Source organism: Vigna radiata, chromosome 3, assembly GCF_000741045.1.
Source record: "Vigna radiata var. radiata cultivar VC1973A chromosome 3, Vradiata_ver6, whole genome shotgun sequence".
In the NCBI taxonomy this organism is placed as follows: domain Eukaryota; kingdom Viridiplantae; phylum Streptophyta; class Magnoliopsida; order Fabales; family Fabaceae; genus Vigna; species Vigna radiata.
In genome coordinates this window covers 7,014,575-7,029,450 of record NC_028353.1, presented here as the reverse complement: position 1 = coordinate 7,029,450, position 14,876 = coordinate 7,014,575, and the positions used below count along the sequence as shown (strand labels likewise).

The window sequence follows — 14,876 nt, the reverse complement described above, 5'->3', positions numbered from 1 at the left end:
TAAGTTATTGTTCCACTTAATTAGTTTGTAACTTATAATTAAGACATTATTAAGCAATATTTTTTTCTAGTTTATGACTGATAATAAAATAACGTAGATTAATGTGAATATTTATTTAAGATGATATGTAAATAAAATTATAATAATCAATTTAAAAAATTGAGAAAAAAAAACTCAACAAATGAGTGAAATTTCAAAATAAAAAATCACCTATAGGGTGGACTATCTTAATTTATGGCTCACCGGTTGTCCATCATAATGACCGCTAATAGAAGGTATGATTGCATTTTTTTCATTTGTGATTGTGTTTTATTATTGTGTCTATCAAGATTATTTTGTTTCTTATTTTGTTTCTAAGAAAGAATAGAAAAAACAAAATCCAGTTTGGTTTGACGGTGATGTTCAACTGTTTTATCAAGAAAAACGAATTTTCAGATGGAAAATAAAATTTTAACACTATTTTTTGACACTATTTTAACACTGCACACGTGTCAAAATGGTGTCAGTGTGAAAATATCATTTTCCTTTGCAGATACACCCCACATTTCAATCTCATACTAGGACTCAAATATAATTTACTAAAATGATGTTAACATGCATGAAATAAACAAATCTTAGCTGTTCATTATTTTGTTAATATATATCTAACGGTAAATTTTAATGTCTCACGATTTCACTGCTTCACAGAGGATCCATGACCCAAGAAATGGAAAAGAAGAAAGAAAGAATTTTTCTACCGTTAACGCGTTGGAATGTGAAGCTTCTTCACTGTTCTCCGCCAGCCAAATTCCACCGAATCCGTGGACTATAGTCCAAAGAATATAAAAATTCATGGCTCACAAATATCTTCCCTGTTTCTCATTATTCAAAAGCAAATAGAAAATAAATAAAAATAAAATTTTTCAACCTTTTCTCCTTATTTTTGGAGCGATGTAAAGAAATAAATAAAGTTGAATTGTATGAAGAATAGTTTCCTCTAACTTCCACGGTCCAATTTTGATTCAGCCATTCATTTTCTTGCGTTTTTCTTTCTGGGTTTTTGGGTTCCTCTCTTCTTCTCTTTCCCCAAAACCAAAACCCAGAAAGAGGGAGGGAGAAGAAGAAGAAGAAGAAAAAGAATGGAGGGTGAGGGTGCGGCAGTGTGGCAAGGTGCGGTTTTGGGTGGAATACTTTTCTGGATTGTTTCTGCTTCATACCTCGACGTTACTCGCAAGCTTAGATCTTTCTTTCAACCTTGGGTTTCTCATCATGTTGAAACTCAAACATCTGTTGTCCTTAAGATCCAGGTAACTCTTAAATTCCACCCCAATTGCCTTCGATTTAAACATAGTTTTTTTATTCGCTCAAAGCTCTGAGCTTTTTTAACTTTTTGGTGTACGAGTTGAATTTTTCTTTCTGGGGTGCAGAGTTACGGGTTTGGGTTCCTGGATGCACTTTTCTCAGGGTTGTCTTGCGTTGTTTCTGTGCCCTTCTACACTGGTTTTCTCCCTCTGCTGTTCTGGGTACGAACTACATGTTATGTAGGTGATGTCAGACATCTGAGAATTTGCCTTTGAAGAATTATATTTTGTTTGTGTAGAGTGGACATGGCAAACTGGCGAGGCAGATGACGTTGTTGATGGCGTTTTGTGATTATCTTGGTAATTGCATAAAGGTATTTGTTGTTTGTTCGCTTGTATTTAATGATTCAATTCAACATTGGATTCGGCCATTGGTTATATTATTAAATGCTTCTGGTATTATTTGTCACTCGACAGGATGTGGTTTCAGCTCCAAGACCTGCTTCTCCACCTGTCAAGAGAGTAACTGCCACAAAAGATGAAGAAGAGAACGCGTTAGAATATGGATTGCCTTCTTCTCACACCCTCAACACAGTTTGCTTATCTGGGTATTTATTACTCTTTGTTTTTATTTTCTTTTACTTCTATGCCATATTCTGAGGCATGTCCTTAAAGTGAGGGAGTGTTTATGTCATGTTATAAAGGTTCCTAGTCTGTGGCAAGGTGGCTGTTGATCTTACTTTTCTTCCTATGTATTTTCCGGTTCAAGGAAAGAAAGTAAAAATTAAATGAAAAAGTAAAGAGGTGGAAATGTGTTTGCAATGTTAGATTATCCGTTGAGAGAGATGAAACCTTTGCTTTCAACTCTTTGTGGTTGTCATTAATGGATTACTTTCCTTGGAACGGATGTTTGTCAGCTACCTTCTGCACTATGTTCTGACTCATACTCAAATTCAAGGTGCCTATATTACTTATCTTGGAATTTCTCTTGCCTTCATGCTGGTGCTTCTCATTGGTTTGGGTAGGTCTTCTATCGCTTTATTTATAATCGTTAGCAGCTTCCTCTTGTTGGTCTATTTCACTGCAAAACAATGATATTTTTTGGTATTTTTGCAGGAAGAATTTATCTTGGCATGCATAGTGTCGTTGATGTTCTTGCTGGGCTTCTTGTTGGATTGGTGATCCTTGCTTTCTGGCTTACGGTTCATGAACACATCGACAGTTTTGTGATCTCAGGACAAAATGGTATTCTTACTTCTAATCAATAAATTCAGCAGATGATAACTTCGCACTTTATTAATCACAGTACTTGTTTGTGTTCTGATTGTAGAAACTGTATTATTATTTTTACATTAAAAAACTAAATTCTCAAGGTATTAAAGATTTCTTAAGCATAACTTTCTCCACCTTTTAGTTTCTGCGATCTTGACAATTATTCTTTGTATTCTATCTCGATTTAATCTGTTTTTGCTGCAGTTACATCCTTTTGGGCTGTCTTGAGCTTCCTCTTGCTTTTTGCTTATCCTACACCTGAACTTCCAACTCCAAGCTTCGAGTTTCACACTGCATTCAATGGTGTCGCACTGGGAATTGTAAGCTCTTAGCTCACCCTTAGACATCATCTAAATTTGTTTCACTTTTCTTCTTTTATTGTAAATGAATCTACTACACAAGATCAAGTAACATCTTCATAGTATGAGGATAAAACAGTTAAAACATAATTAATGAAAACAGGATTTTGGAATATAACACTCACTTAAAGTCATAGACCTAAAGATGGCCTTGTCTAGACAACTTTCAACATTAACAGCAACACCAGATCAGAATTTAAAATCTATCTGATTGGTTTGGATGGTGACTTCACTGAATTGACTTAAACCAGCCACCTTATATCTAACATTGTTCCTCTAATGGCTTATAGTAGTAACGTTTAGGTGGAAATGCTTCATATCAATTTATGCAGAGTAGATATAGAATAGTTTCTTTGAACGTTTGATTTGGTCAGGTTGTTGACCAAGGAAAAAGAGGAATTGTAGCAGTCTTTATAAAGTGAAGTAAGGGGGCAAAATGGGGAACTAAAGAGTTATTGTTAGTTAGTTTGGTCAGAAAGCTATCTATCTAGGTAGAGCTTAGGCTGTAGGGGTATTTGGGGAAGTTAGAATCATGTTCTTTCTCAGGATTTGTTTTGATAGTTCTCCAATGTCAACTCAACATGCAAAGGGCCAGAGAAGAATAGTGCTATGTTTTTTGTTTATTGAATTACTATTCCCTTTAAATTTATACATTCTAGTTTGAATATAATAAAAAAACTTGATTTATAATTATTGAAAAAGCTAGTCAGTAACATTTAATTGTACTAATTTCATTTAGAAAATAAATGTTTTTCTTATTTTGTTCTTCTTTGAACTTGTGCTTGATTTACAGTCTAGAATAAAAGAGTTATCGGGAATAAAACTCTAAATAAGCGCAGGTCATTTAGAGACTGTCTCGTAAAAAAAGATAAAATTGGAAATATTTATCCAAAGTAAAAGATGACAAATTTTATAATTAATTATAAAAAATACTTAGATTTTAATATTTTTATAATTTATTACATATATTATTCATTTTAGTATAATTTGATTATTTACTTTGGTAACTATAATTTTATATTTTAGAAAATTGTAGAATGAATAAAATAAATAATAAAAGCTGTGATAAATGAAGATATATAACATTTTCGATATATATATATATATATATATATTATTTAATGACAAGAAAGAGAACTAATTCTGCCTTAATTATGGTAGTAACTGCACTATTGGAAAATTCAGAATAAAATAATTGTATAAAATTTTATTGGTTATTGTACTTCAATTGGATAAATCCTCAAATTGATTGGGTTTTCTTCATTTTTACAATTTAATATATGGAATACCATCTTTCTCCCACGTTTTTTGAATGTGCCTTTGTTAATTATCTATTCTTTCCTTGTTAATTATCTATTTTTTCTTACATAGTTTTGGAAATTCTAAATTGTGCATCACTGTCATTGGAAGTGACGAAAAAGCTATCTTCTCAATCGTTTTTCTGGCATCTGAAATGCATTTGGAACATTTTAGTTTCTACGGGAGGAAAACTAAAATGTTACGTGAATTGACATTAGAATGGTAATAGAAATATTTAATAGACAAATAACCCCTTGTAAGAGTGGTCTGGGTTCTTGCGAAGGAAATGGTGTAAACTTGAATAGCTTGACACCTGTAATTTGTTCTTGAATATTTTGACAATTATATTTGATCATAGCGTTTTCTACTTTGTACTGTATGGTTTTATGAAATGCTGGTGTTCTTCAGGTGGCTGGAGTACAGCAAACATACCATCAATTTCACCATGGCGACGTTCCTCGTTTGTTCTCTTCAGAACTGAGTGTGCCTGTATTTGCGGGAAGGATGCTGGTGGGCATACCTACAATTCTAACTGTGAAATTCTGCAGTAAGGCTCTCGCAAAATGGACTATTCCAATGGTAGCAAACACCTTGGGCATCCCAATAAAATCAACCAGCTACATACCCACATTGAATGGATCCGCTGCAGTGAAGAAGACTGATAAGCTCAAACAAGGTTACTTGCAAAAGCTTCTTTCCCGGTATAAGGCATTCGATGTTGATACTGGAATTAGATTTCTTCAGTATGCAGGTCTTGCCTGGTCTGTAGTTGATCTAGTGCCGTCGCTTTTTTCATACATGAGTTTGTGATCACACGCTTACAAATTTTGGAAAACTTCTGTATAGCCAGATGTCATGTCATCGAAGAACATAACAGTAGCCCCCACACGGTTTAATTTTAACGTGAGAATCCATTCCGGATGTTTACAATTTTTGCGTAAAAATGTAAAGATTTCCTCATACATATTAATTCGCCTCCAGATTACTTTTTCTTGCAATTAATTCCAGGCCCATAGCACGGAAATAAAAAGGCCCTGCTACTCCTATTTTTGTCCGGAACAATACCTTTGAAGTAGTAGTCTTGCACCCAATCCTCCGATAAAACTAGAGACAAAAACCAAATAGACCAAATAGATGTAGCAAATTGAATTTTATTTCTTTTACCATAGCCCCACATCATACCGACGGTGTTATATTTTACAAAAGCTCCTTAATTTAATTAATATCAATATAAACAACAAACACATCGCGGCAACAAGTCTATCTAGGTGACCGGAGCTAACCTCAATAAGAAGCCAATAATCGTATGTTATCAGCAAAATATCACGTAAAATATATTGAGAAAGATGAAAGATAGCAAACAGTGATGAGTGGAGGCTAACTTCAGATAAGCGTTGATGATAAGTTGAACATAAGAACAAAACTGAATCACTATCATGCAACTTAAACTGAAAAATGATAGAACTTAAGCAAAAACATCCACGAGACAAAAAAAGTCCAGTCATATAGCCTGTAAAGCCTTGAATTAGAGTTACTGAACATGAAGAAAAAAAATAAAGAGAGGAAAACAAACAAAAAATATCCACATTTTTGCTGGAACAATATGAATTCTGACATAGCAGTCATCATCTTGGCCACGTATCCAGACAAGGTGCCCCAGCAAGTTCTCGAGTGTAACAGATCAGTGGAAAGTTACCTGCCTATTATACATCAAAGCAGTCTTTGGACAACCCGAAACGGACGGATGTGTATATCAATGGAGATAAATGCTTACAGCAATCTCATGATGAGGATGCGCGCAACTACCTGAAATTAGTGCAGTAGAGGTAACAATGATATACCGGTATGACATTCAACAGCCACCTTATAAGAAATAATCAGGCGTTCTACGAGTCACATCAGGTTCTCCTCTCCTAGGCGCAGGTTCAAACTGCAAGAAATTCAGACAATCCAACGTCAAGACTAAGTTCACAATATGTTGCCACATAAATTATATTTTGAATGGCCAAAAAAGACCTGAATAAATGTGTGTCCCTTGCAGTCATCAACCTCCAATATGGAAGCCATGTTCCCACATCGGTAACAGTAGTTTGGCGCACTAAATATGGTAACCACCTTTTGTTCCTGTTACAAAATAAACAATGCAGATCCAAGATTTTACAGCTATAATTCTAAAGAGAGCAAATGGAAGAGAATACATCGGAACAACAATTACATGAGCCCAGTTAAATCCATCCATAACCAGTTGATGAGCTCTAGCAATCAACTTGAGGCTGTTTGTGTGATTAAATTGTTCTGATATATCCTGAAAGAAATAATGTCAATTCGAATAAAATCAAAATAATAATAATAGATCTCTAAATGCTTCAAAAAAAGAAATTCAATAATGTAGAGTACGAAAATAAAGCTATGTTTACCTGGCCAAAAGTATATCCAGCACCTCGAGGAGAAATTCCCCAGCCGCATCTGTCATCTGGGTCAGACCACAATAGATCACACATGGGGCCTTCATGAGGAACTTCTTGAACACGATCAAAGTTCCGTATGTTATCAAGGGTCTCAATTGAAGGTGAAAGTCCACCATGCAAGCAGAATATTTCTGATTCAACCTGGAAGAGAATATATTAAAATAGCACCCGGATGATCAGAAGCCTCCAACTAAAATTTTAACTAACAATGTCGAATCTCAGCTATATGAAAGTTGTTCAATAGTCAGTCTATATTTTACAGCGTAATAAAGACAAATTATATCCGTTGAGAGAAATTACTAGATAATCATGTCTAGTTTTGAAAAAGAAAAAAGATCTTTTGACAGAAACCGGGTTAAACAACTTGCATATCTAGAAATATAATTTTATCGCATTTATGCTTCACCAACTACATGTATTTGTTAAAAAAACTCATCACTTCATATAATACCCCATGAAAATTGAAACATTTTGTACACCAATGTAGGAAAGTCTATCGGTTGTGAAAAAAGTACAGCTCAGATAAGGTGCACGACATGACAATATAAAGAGCAATGTTAGCATAACGTTGATTTTAACTTCTTGAGGAAGCAGCCATGCCATGTTTAAAGATAAATGTGAAATGTAAAAAAAGTGGACATCTGAGTTCTTTGAACCTTTTGATAAAAAGGAAAACACTACACCTATGATATCACAAAAAGATGATGCAATGCATTCAAAAAATTCCCCCCAAATTTTAAATTTTCAACAGGGTAGGGAAAAGATACTAACCAACGCTGTCAATGGGAAAAAATCAAAAAGATCTGTAAAGGTCTTCCAAACATTAGCATTACCATACCTGCACATAAATAATAAAAAACAGTAATTGTCACGAAAGTGAAAAAAAAAAACAAGAAATCATATTGTATATAAGCTAGAAGCCAAGTATGTTATTCTGTTCTCTCACTTTCAATTTATACTGAAATTTTCACATTTAATAAATCATATAATTTTTATTTTGGGATAAAGCAGGGGCAGAATTAATTATTCATTTCCAATGTTAACAAGAACATAGCACATTAGGCATCAATATGATATCTTATACCAAACAACCACTATCACATCACCACTAAGTACTAAGGCAATCAGACGTCCCATTGTCACACACCCATCAATATGTAAAACTGAATTAACATAAAAATTACAGCTTAACAAGTTCATGACACCAAATCAACAGCAAGATTCAGATGCTCATCCCAGTACATTATACTAACAAGAAACTAGTTAAACAAGTTCTCAAGTTGATATTCAAAAAGAGCATATTGCAGGGAAACGAAAAAGAATTCCTGTACGGTTGTCATCCAAAATGAAATTTCAGTGACTCCATCATGGTAAAAGTAGTAAAATTGAATCAACTATAACATCGTACACAAACAAATCTTTCTCTAGATAGAAATATCTTATTTTTGTAACTTTTGCTCCATGGAACCTATAATGAAGGTGTTGAAAACTCACTTTCGAAGGCATTCATCATAAAATCCATACACTTGAGTAATCTGCATTAACGATCGATAGAAGGAACAATTAGTTCAACAGATAATGAACATCAAACGCCCATAGAAGTCTTCAATCATAGATAAAAAAGTTTAGAAACAAATTATCATCAAATATACAAGCCTAGCTAATTTATGTGCCGTTCACAAATAACTACAGGATCAAAAAAGTTATTTATAGTTTGGAAAGAGTTCAAGCACAAACCTGACGGCTTTCATGGTTCCCTCTAAGAATAGTAATCCGTTGAGGATACCGCACTTTCAGTGCCACAAGGAGCTGTATAGAATAACTAATTAGCATTTCTAACAAACTGTCAATAAAAAAGAATTACAAACAACAATATCAAACAAAAGTAAATATCGGTGTAACTTCATCTCACTCTGCATCCCAACTTAAAAGGAAAATTACGTGATCTAAAATTATCACAGCATAACTGCATAAGTAAACATGGGGAAACTCTTGAATGCTGTAAACAAGTGAGCCTCTTTCTAATAACTGAAAAGAAATTTACTAGATGAAATATCAAGATTCAGAAAATTCTTAGGTTGCTACAACCATCAACAAATGTCAAAATCAGTAAAGTTAGAAGATGAATCCTGAAACATCTTCTGTAAGAAATTCAACTGCATGTATTAGTTGCAGGTTTGAGATTTCATCAAAATATGACCTTTTTCAAAACCACTACAATGCCTAAAATTGTATGTGAAACTACTTTATCTGTTATTCACAAGTTGAACAAACTAATTCTGAAAAATGATTTTAGGATAATGCAAACTTTATACAATTTTAATGCATATTGTTAGATATATTAGACTATTAGATATCTTAGATAGATATCTTATCTTTATCTTTATTATTCCTTATTTGTATTTTGGACTTATCCCATATTTCTTTTATTATAAATACAGTATTAATGAGAGATTAATCCCATATATAGTTTTTTACTATATTGAACATGGTATCTAGAGAATGGTTCTTTTAGGAAAAAAGTTTCGTCGCCCTTGCTCAGTGTGACCGCCGCCACCATAGCAGTTATAGTCACTGCTTGTCACCGTCACCGATGCATCAATTTTGATTGTCTCGGCCAGACAATCGTCGTACCATAAATGACACCTTCAACAAAGTTCCTACGCACTCTTGCACGCCTCTCAAAATTGCGGATCTACTCCCTTTTCCATAGTGCTATGCGTCCCATCTCCTCTCTAACAACGGTTCAAAGCGTCGAGGTTGCCTCTTTCTCCTCTTTCAGAATTTGTGCTTGGAGAATTTTTAGGGTTTTTCTCTCTCCTATTTGTCCATGGCTTCTTTCGTTGTTGTCTCTTCAGACCTTTCTTTTGTTACCAATGTACCGTCCATATGTACTTTTTCTCCAGTGACAAACATGGCTTTTGTTAGTTTATTTATAGTTATAGTGACTCTTCAACAATGGTTTCTTTATCAATTGAATGTCAACAATGTGTTCCTGAACAGCAAATTGAAAGAAGAGATATACATGGAGCAATTTTCTGAATTTGTTGCTCAGGGAGAGTCTTCTAGGTTTGGTATGTTGTCTTCGCAAATTATTAACAATTTAGTATCACTCCGAGTGTAGAAACAAATATTTTCACTAAGTTTTTATGGGAGCGAAAATTGATTATACTTATAACAAGCTTGGTACTTACAATTTGTATGCACCAGCTTGAGGGAGAGTGTTAAATATATTAGATTATTAGATATCTTATTTTTTATCTTTTATTTTATGTTAGCTTATTATTATTCTTTATTTGTATTTTCAGCTTAATCCATATATTTTTTATTATAAATAAATTATTTTATGTGTATATTCAACACAATATTGAGTGCATATAATTCACCTTTCATCTTAGTGAGCCTTCTAAATAAAGACACGTTGGAAAACATTTGCTACTCAATTATCAGGTGCCTTTGCGGCACATTCTAAACCCTGAACTATTAGCTATTTGGGAATAGTTTTATTTTCTGTTTTCAACCTTATATAGAAAGAGCTATCCAAACTTCATTGAATACCACACAAGAACAAAATTCCCAACCTAGTGCATGAATGAGAAAAATGACTACCCCACAGAGAGGCCTGGGGACAGAGTGAATACCAAATTTTCAATAAAAATAACCATCCAAAAGTTAAGAAAAACAAACAAGTTTATCTTGGTTGTACTTACAGTTACAGTCTCGACTGAATAGTAACCGCGGTCCACATAATCACCCATAAACAAGTAGTTAGTGTCTGGACACTGTAAACAAAACAGGTATATTTAGAATCCATGCCTAAAAATCAGCAAAATATACTATACAGAAGCTGACAAAAATATATCCACATAATGCATTTAAGAAAATTAAAATGTTACGGAACTTTTGACAGAGTAATAGGGCCACAGAGGAGTTAATTTGTAGTTCCTGAATTTTACAATTTACTCTTCAATACCTCTGATGCACTTCAATCTTCAAAAGCTTTTTCTTTGACAGGTCTCAATTAGTTTATTTAAGACATTCCCCAGCTGAAACAGAAGATTGAAAACAGAACCAAATCTATAGTCAGAAATTATACCTTCCCTCCAATTCGAAACAGTTCAGCAAGATCATGAAACTGCCCATGAATATCACCACAAATTGTCACCGGGCTTTTAACAGGCTGCAATACAGGAGAGGCATACACAAAAAATAATTAGAGTTGTCTCCCTATAGCACAATAAACTAGTAACTAACAGATGCACAGAGATACAGTGACGTAAAACATCTATCTATACAAGACAAGAAAATTAGATCCTCCTCCAGAAACAGGCATTAAAATAGAAATGACATCAGATGAATGAATGGCCGAATCCACACAAAAGAAGAAAATCATAAAACTGAAAATAACAAACGTCAATAGCTCATTTATGACTTAAAAAAAGATACATGCAAAGCAAGCAAGCAGAAGATTGACAACGGTGATGCAACTAAAATCAATGTTTAAGAAATAGAAAATGACATCATGTAAATGAAGACATGAGTTAATAGACTGGAAGATAGGGTTGCACCTGAACATTACTTTCATCCATTAAAATCTCCTTGGCCTTCTCACATAAAACTCTGACCTACAGGCAGAGCAGAAAACACAATCATTATTTTTTATTTTATATCTATTTCCCCCAGTGCAATAGTACCACAAGAAGTAGTTGAAAATTGAGATAGTTCCCCAAAAACGGACACGACTGCTTAAAACAAGATATAATGAAATGATGGCAAAACCTTTCCCAACACACCTCACTCAGGTAGCAATCAAATCCAGCACTTTTACTTTCTCAGTACAGTTCGAGTAAACAAACTTAGTGAGATAAGATCCTTTGTAAGGAAAGAAAAATGAAACAATCTTGCTGCAAAAGACAGACAATCTAGAAATTACCATTAAAGTAATACATATACAATGCATCAAGCACCAGCGTCCCTTTCCATTAATCTAATCACTTCAACCGAAATCATTGTTAAGTTTCATTCGGAACAAAAAGCCATAGCAAGCCAACACTCACTCCACTAGCATGCCAACAGAGCCATGTCTCTCTTTAAAAATCCCTCACCAACATGCTACTCTATTCAAAGAGGGATAAGTACATCACGGTAGGTGTCTTTGGTATTATTGTATAATCATTACTGAAATTTCACTCTGATAACCTACGGTGACCTATAAAGCAAACCTTTGCCATACTAATCATCAAGATGAAACTTCAGTTCTAACTACAGAACAACCCTAATTGCACAAAAATAACTGTCTAAGTTTTGTTCTTCTTGAATTTACCTAATGCTATATTAGGTAAGTAGCAACAGTTCACTTAAAAACAAATTTCCAGTGTCAAACAGTTTCAAGTACATATACGTTTTGGCTATGGCTAGCCTCCAAACGCCTAACAAAACATCCATATACCCTGTAAGAGGACATCGAAATTATCTTCTGCAAACGAAACTCGTTAACAACATGCTAAAACGCCTAAAAGCAGATTCCAAATCCGAAAATCGTTTTCCAGTGAACAAACACCACTAATCTCCCAATCGTTCCACATCGCATCAAAACGCAACGAATCATGGCATCTGAGTCGCAATTACGTGAAATCAACACACGCGATGTTAACAGCACTCCTATTGAGCGTGAAAAGGTAACAAGTATACAAATCAAGAAAATTTGAATACGTGAGTGGCGTTTTGGTAGGTAAATGAGACAGATCGAAGGAATGGAAAGGAACCTGTTGCTCGGAGAGTGGCTTGCACTGCATTAGCTGGGAGATCTGATCGTCGACATCGTGAGAGGATTCGGAGAGCATGGAATTGGCGCCCATCGCGGCGGTGGAGAATAGGAGCGACGAATCTCCGGCGCCGTTGCAGTGAGTGAGCAAGAGAAGGTCCAAACGAAGAGGGGGGGGCGCGTGAAATAACAAACAACTAAATGCTTGATTTGCACGGTGTCCAACAATCCCTTTTCCTTTCTCTTTTTCTTTTTCAGATCTTTTTCTTTCTCAATTTACCTGTGGCGAGAAGGACTTCACCCCTCCCAATCATGAACGGCCACGTTGTGTTTTTTCTACTTAAAACGAAGTTTATTTTTATATTATTTAATTTCAATATTGGTAATTTTTTTCAACAATTCACTTATATTTAATTATTAAATTTTAAAAATTGTATAATAAATAAGTAACATTTTTAAAAAAATTTATAAAGCCAACAAATTTATTATCATATATTTCTTGTAATATATTATCATATTTAATTTAAAGGTATAAACGTGTTTAAGTATTTATTCTAAAGTGACTTTACAAAATATAATATATATATATATATATATATATATATATATATATATTAAAATGTTAATATTTTCGGAATGGAGATAATTTTTTTATTGATTAGATAATAACATAAAAATTATGTATAGTCAACATATTCTAATTAATATATTAAAGAATAATAATATAAATTGCATTATTAGAAAATCCTTAATCTATAATTATTTATATTGTTGTAATATATTTAAATCAAGACGAGTATATTATTGAAATATATAATAAAAATTAATTCAATGATGCGATGAAACTAAATTGAAAGTAAATAAACTTGTTCAAATGCAAGAATAACAATGATTTGTAACTTTTATAATTATTAATTATTTCAAAATAAAAGTATTATGTGATATTTTTACGTGAAAGTTGATAGTACAACATTTTATTATTAGATTAAATATGTTTGTATTTTTTAAATTTGAATGCAGAATTATATTTTATTTTTTCTTCAATTTTGATAAATTTCAATAACTTAATAATATTATTATTTTTACATATTAAATGACGTTTAAATAATATATTTATTAAAATAAAACTGGATTAAAACTCAAAATAGTAATAAATTTCAATTTTATTTTAAAGCTTTCAAATTAAAAACAAATCTATCTCTGTATATTTTATTAAAAATAAATTAAATAAATTTTTTGTTAAGCAAAAATAGAAAGGTACAACCATCTTGAATATAAATTAAAAATAAATATATTTCTTAAGTTATATATTGAACTTGATACCAATGATATAAGAATATAAGAGGAATAATCATGAAAAAAAGTTATGCTTAGAAAATATGAATCTATTTTATGTAATTGTTTGATCATAGATGATTATCTATGATAATTTTTTTATTAAATATGTTTTTAGTCTCTATACTTTTCGATGATTTTAGTTTTAGTCTTTCTTTCAAATTAAGGTACAATTTAGTCCTTCAACTTTAGAAAAATCTGGTTTTAGTCATTTTTATCAAAATTTTTTAACTTTATTTATTGTTTCAAATGCGTTTCTCAGTTAGCATTTGAAACAGCAAATAAAGTTAAAAAAATTTGATAAAAATGACTAAAACCAGAGTTTTCTAAAGTTGAAGGACTAAAAAGAGAGACTAAAACCAAAATCGCCCCAAAGTATAGGAACTATAAACATATTTAACCCTAATTTTTTTTTATTTTTTAATAATTGTTTTAAAATTGTATTGATGAAGTTTTTTTTTATTAATTAGTAGTATATATTCTATAACTTCAATAAATCACCTCTAAATTAGTTAATTACTGTATTAATCTATGTTAGAGTTTTAAATTCTCGTACAGGCAACTTAAATTAACAAAAGTACTTAGTTAGCCTACAATCCAGTATTTATTATAAACAATGTAAATTATTAAATGTAGAGATTTCATTAAATAAAATTAAAACCTTAGTTTATTTTGTTGTGTTGAGAATAAGTAGCCTATGCCTATCCTCCTTCCCTGCTTAATTATCTAGTATTGTCCTTTTTTTAAGAGGCCAAAATTTCCGACAACGCATGTGAATTATAGTACCATGAAGTTACTTTTTAGTGTAAGTAATTTATATTTAATTTTAAAACTAATTAATAATAAAAATATTATATATATATATATATATATATATATATATATATATAAATGAGGTTATATATTTTTATAGATAAAAAATCTAAGATTAATCTGGCTTATCAACTTTTTTCGTGAAACATAGGAATGTCTTTCTAAACAAAGATAATATCAATATTATGAGCGTGGGAATAGTCAGAAGGAAAGCCCAGTATCATTTATTTTTAACTCACTCTATTTAGTAGTTGGCAGTTTCTTCTTGCACTTTCATATTTTTAAT

At 32.3% G+C, this 14,876-nt stretch overlaps 2 protein-coding genes across 3 annotated transcripts; one reads left to right on the top strand and one right to left on the bottom strand.

Annotated features, from left to right (window-relative positions):
* Positions 1-891: 891 nt before the first annotated feature.
* LOC106757575 (lipid phosphate phosphatase delta) lies at positions 892-5,195 on the top strand. Of its 2 annotated transcripts, XM_014640257.2 has the most exons (8): positions 896-1,286; positions 1,407-1,502; positions 1,580-1,654; positions 1,758-1,888; positions 2,198-2,301; positions 2,397-2,525; positions 2,757-2,872; positions 4,619-5,195. In XM_014640257.2, exons 1-8 carry the CDS (start codon positions 1,119-1,121, stop codon positions 5,018-5,020), a joined length of 1,221 nt encoding a protein of 406 aa, XP_014495743.1. In that variant the 5' UTR covers positions 896-1,118; the 3' UTR covers positions 5,021-5,195. The 2 variants fall into 2 exon arrangements, with proteins under 2 accessions (XP_022635031.1, XP_014495743.1); XM_022779310.1 differs by lacking the exon at positions 1,407-1,502 and having other exon boundaries at positions 892-1,286.
* A 382-nt stretch (positions 5,196-5,577) lies between these two features.
* LOC106757576 (serine/threonine-protein phosphatase PP2A catalytic subunit) lies at positions 5,578-12,729 on the bottom strand. The gene is made up of 11 exons (XM_014640258.2): positions 12,444-12,729; positions 11,247-11,303; positions 10,775-10,858; positions 10,389-10,460; positions 8,416-8,487; positions 8,173-8,213; positions 7,450-7,516; positions 6,628-6,819; positions 6,426-6,515; positions 6,227-6,334; positions 5,578-6,140 (listed from the first exon to the last, which is right to left on the bottom strand). Exons 1-11 carry the CDS (start codon positions 12,534-12,536, stop codon positions 6,075-6,077), a joined length of 942 nt encoding a protein of 313 aa, XP_014495744.1. The 5' UTR covers positions 12,537-12,729; the 3' UTR covers positions 5,578-6,074.
* Positions 12,730-14,876: the final 2,147 nt, after the last annotated feature.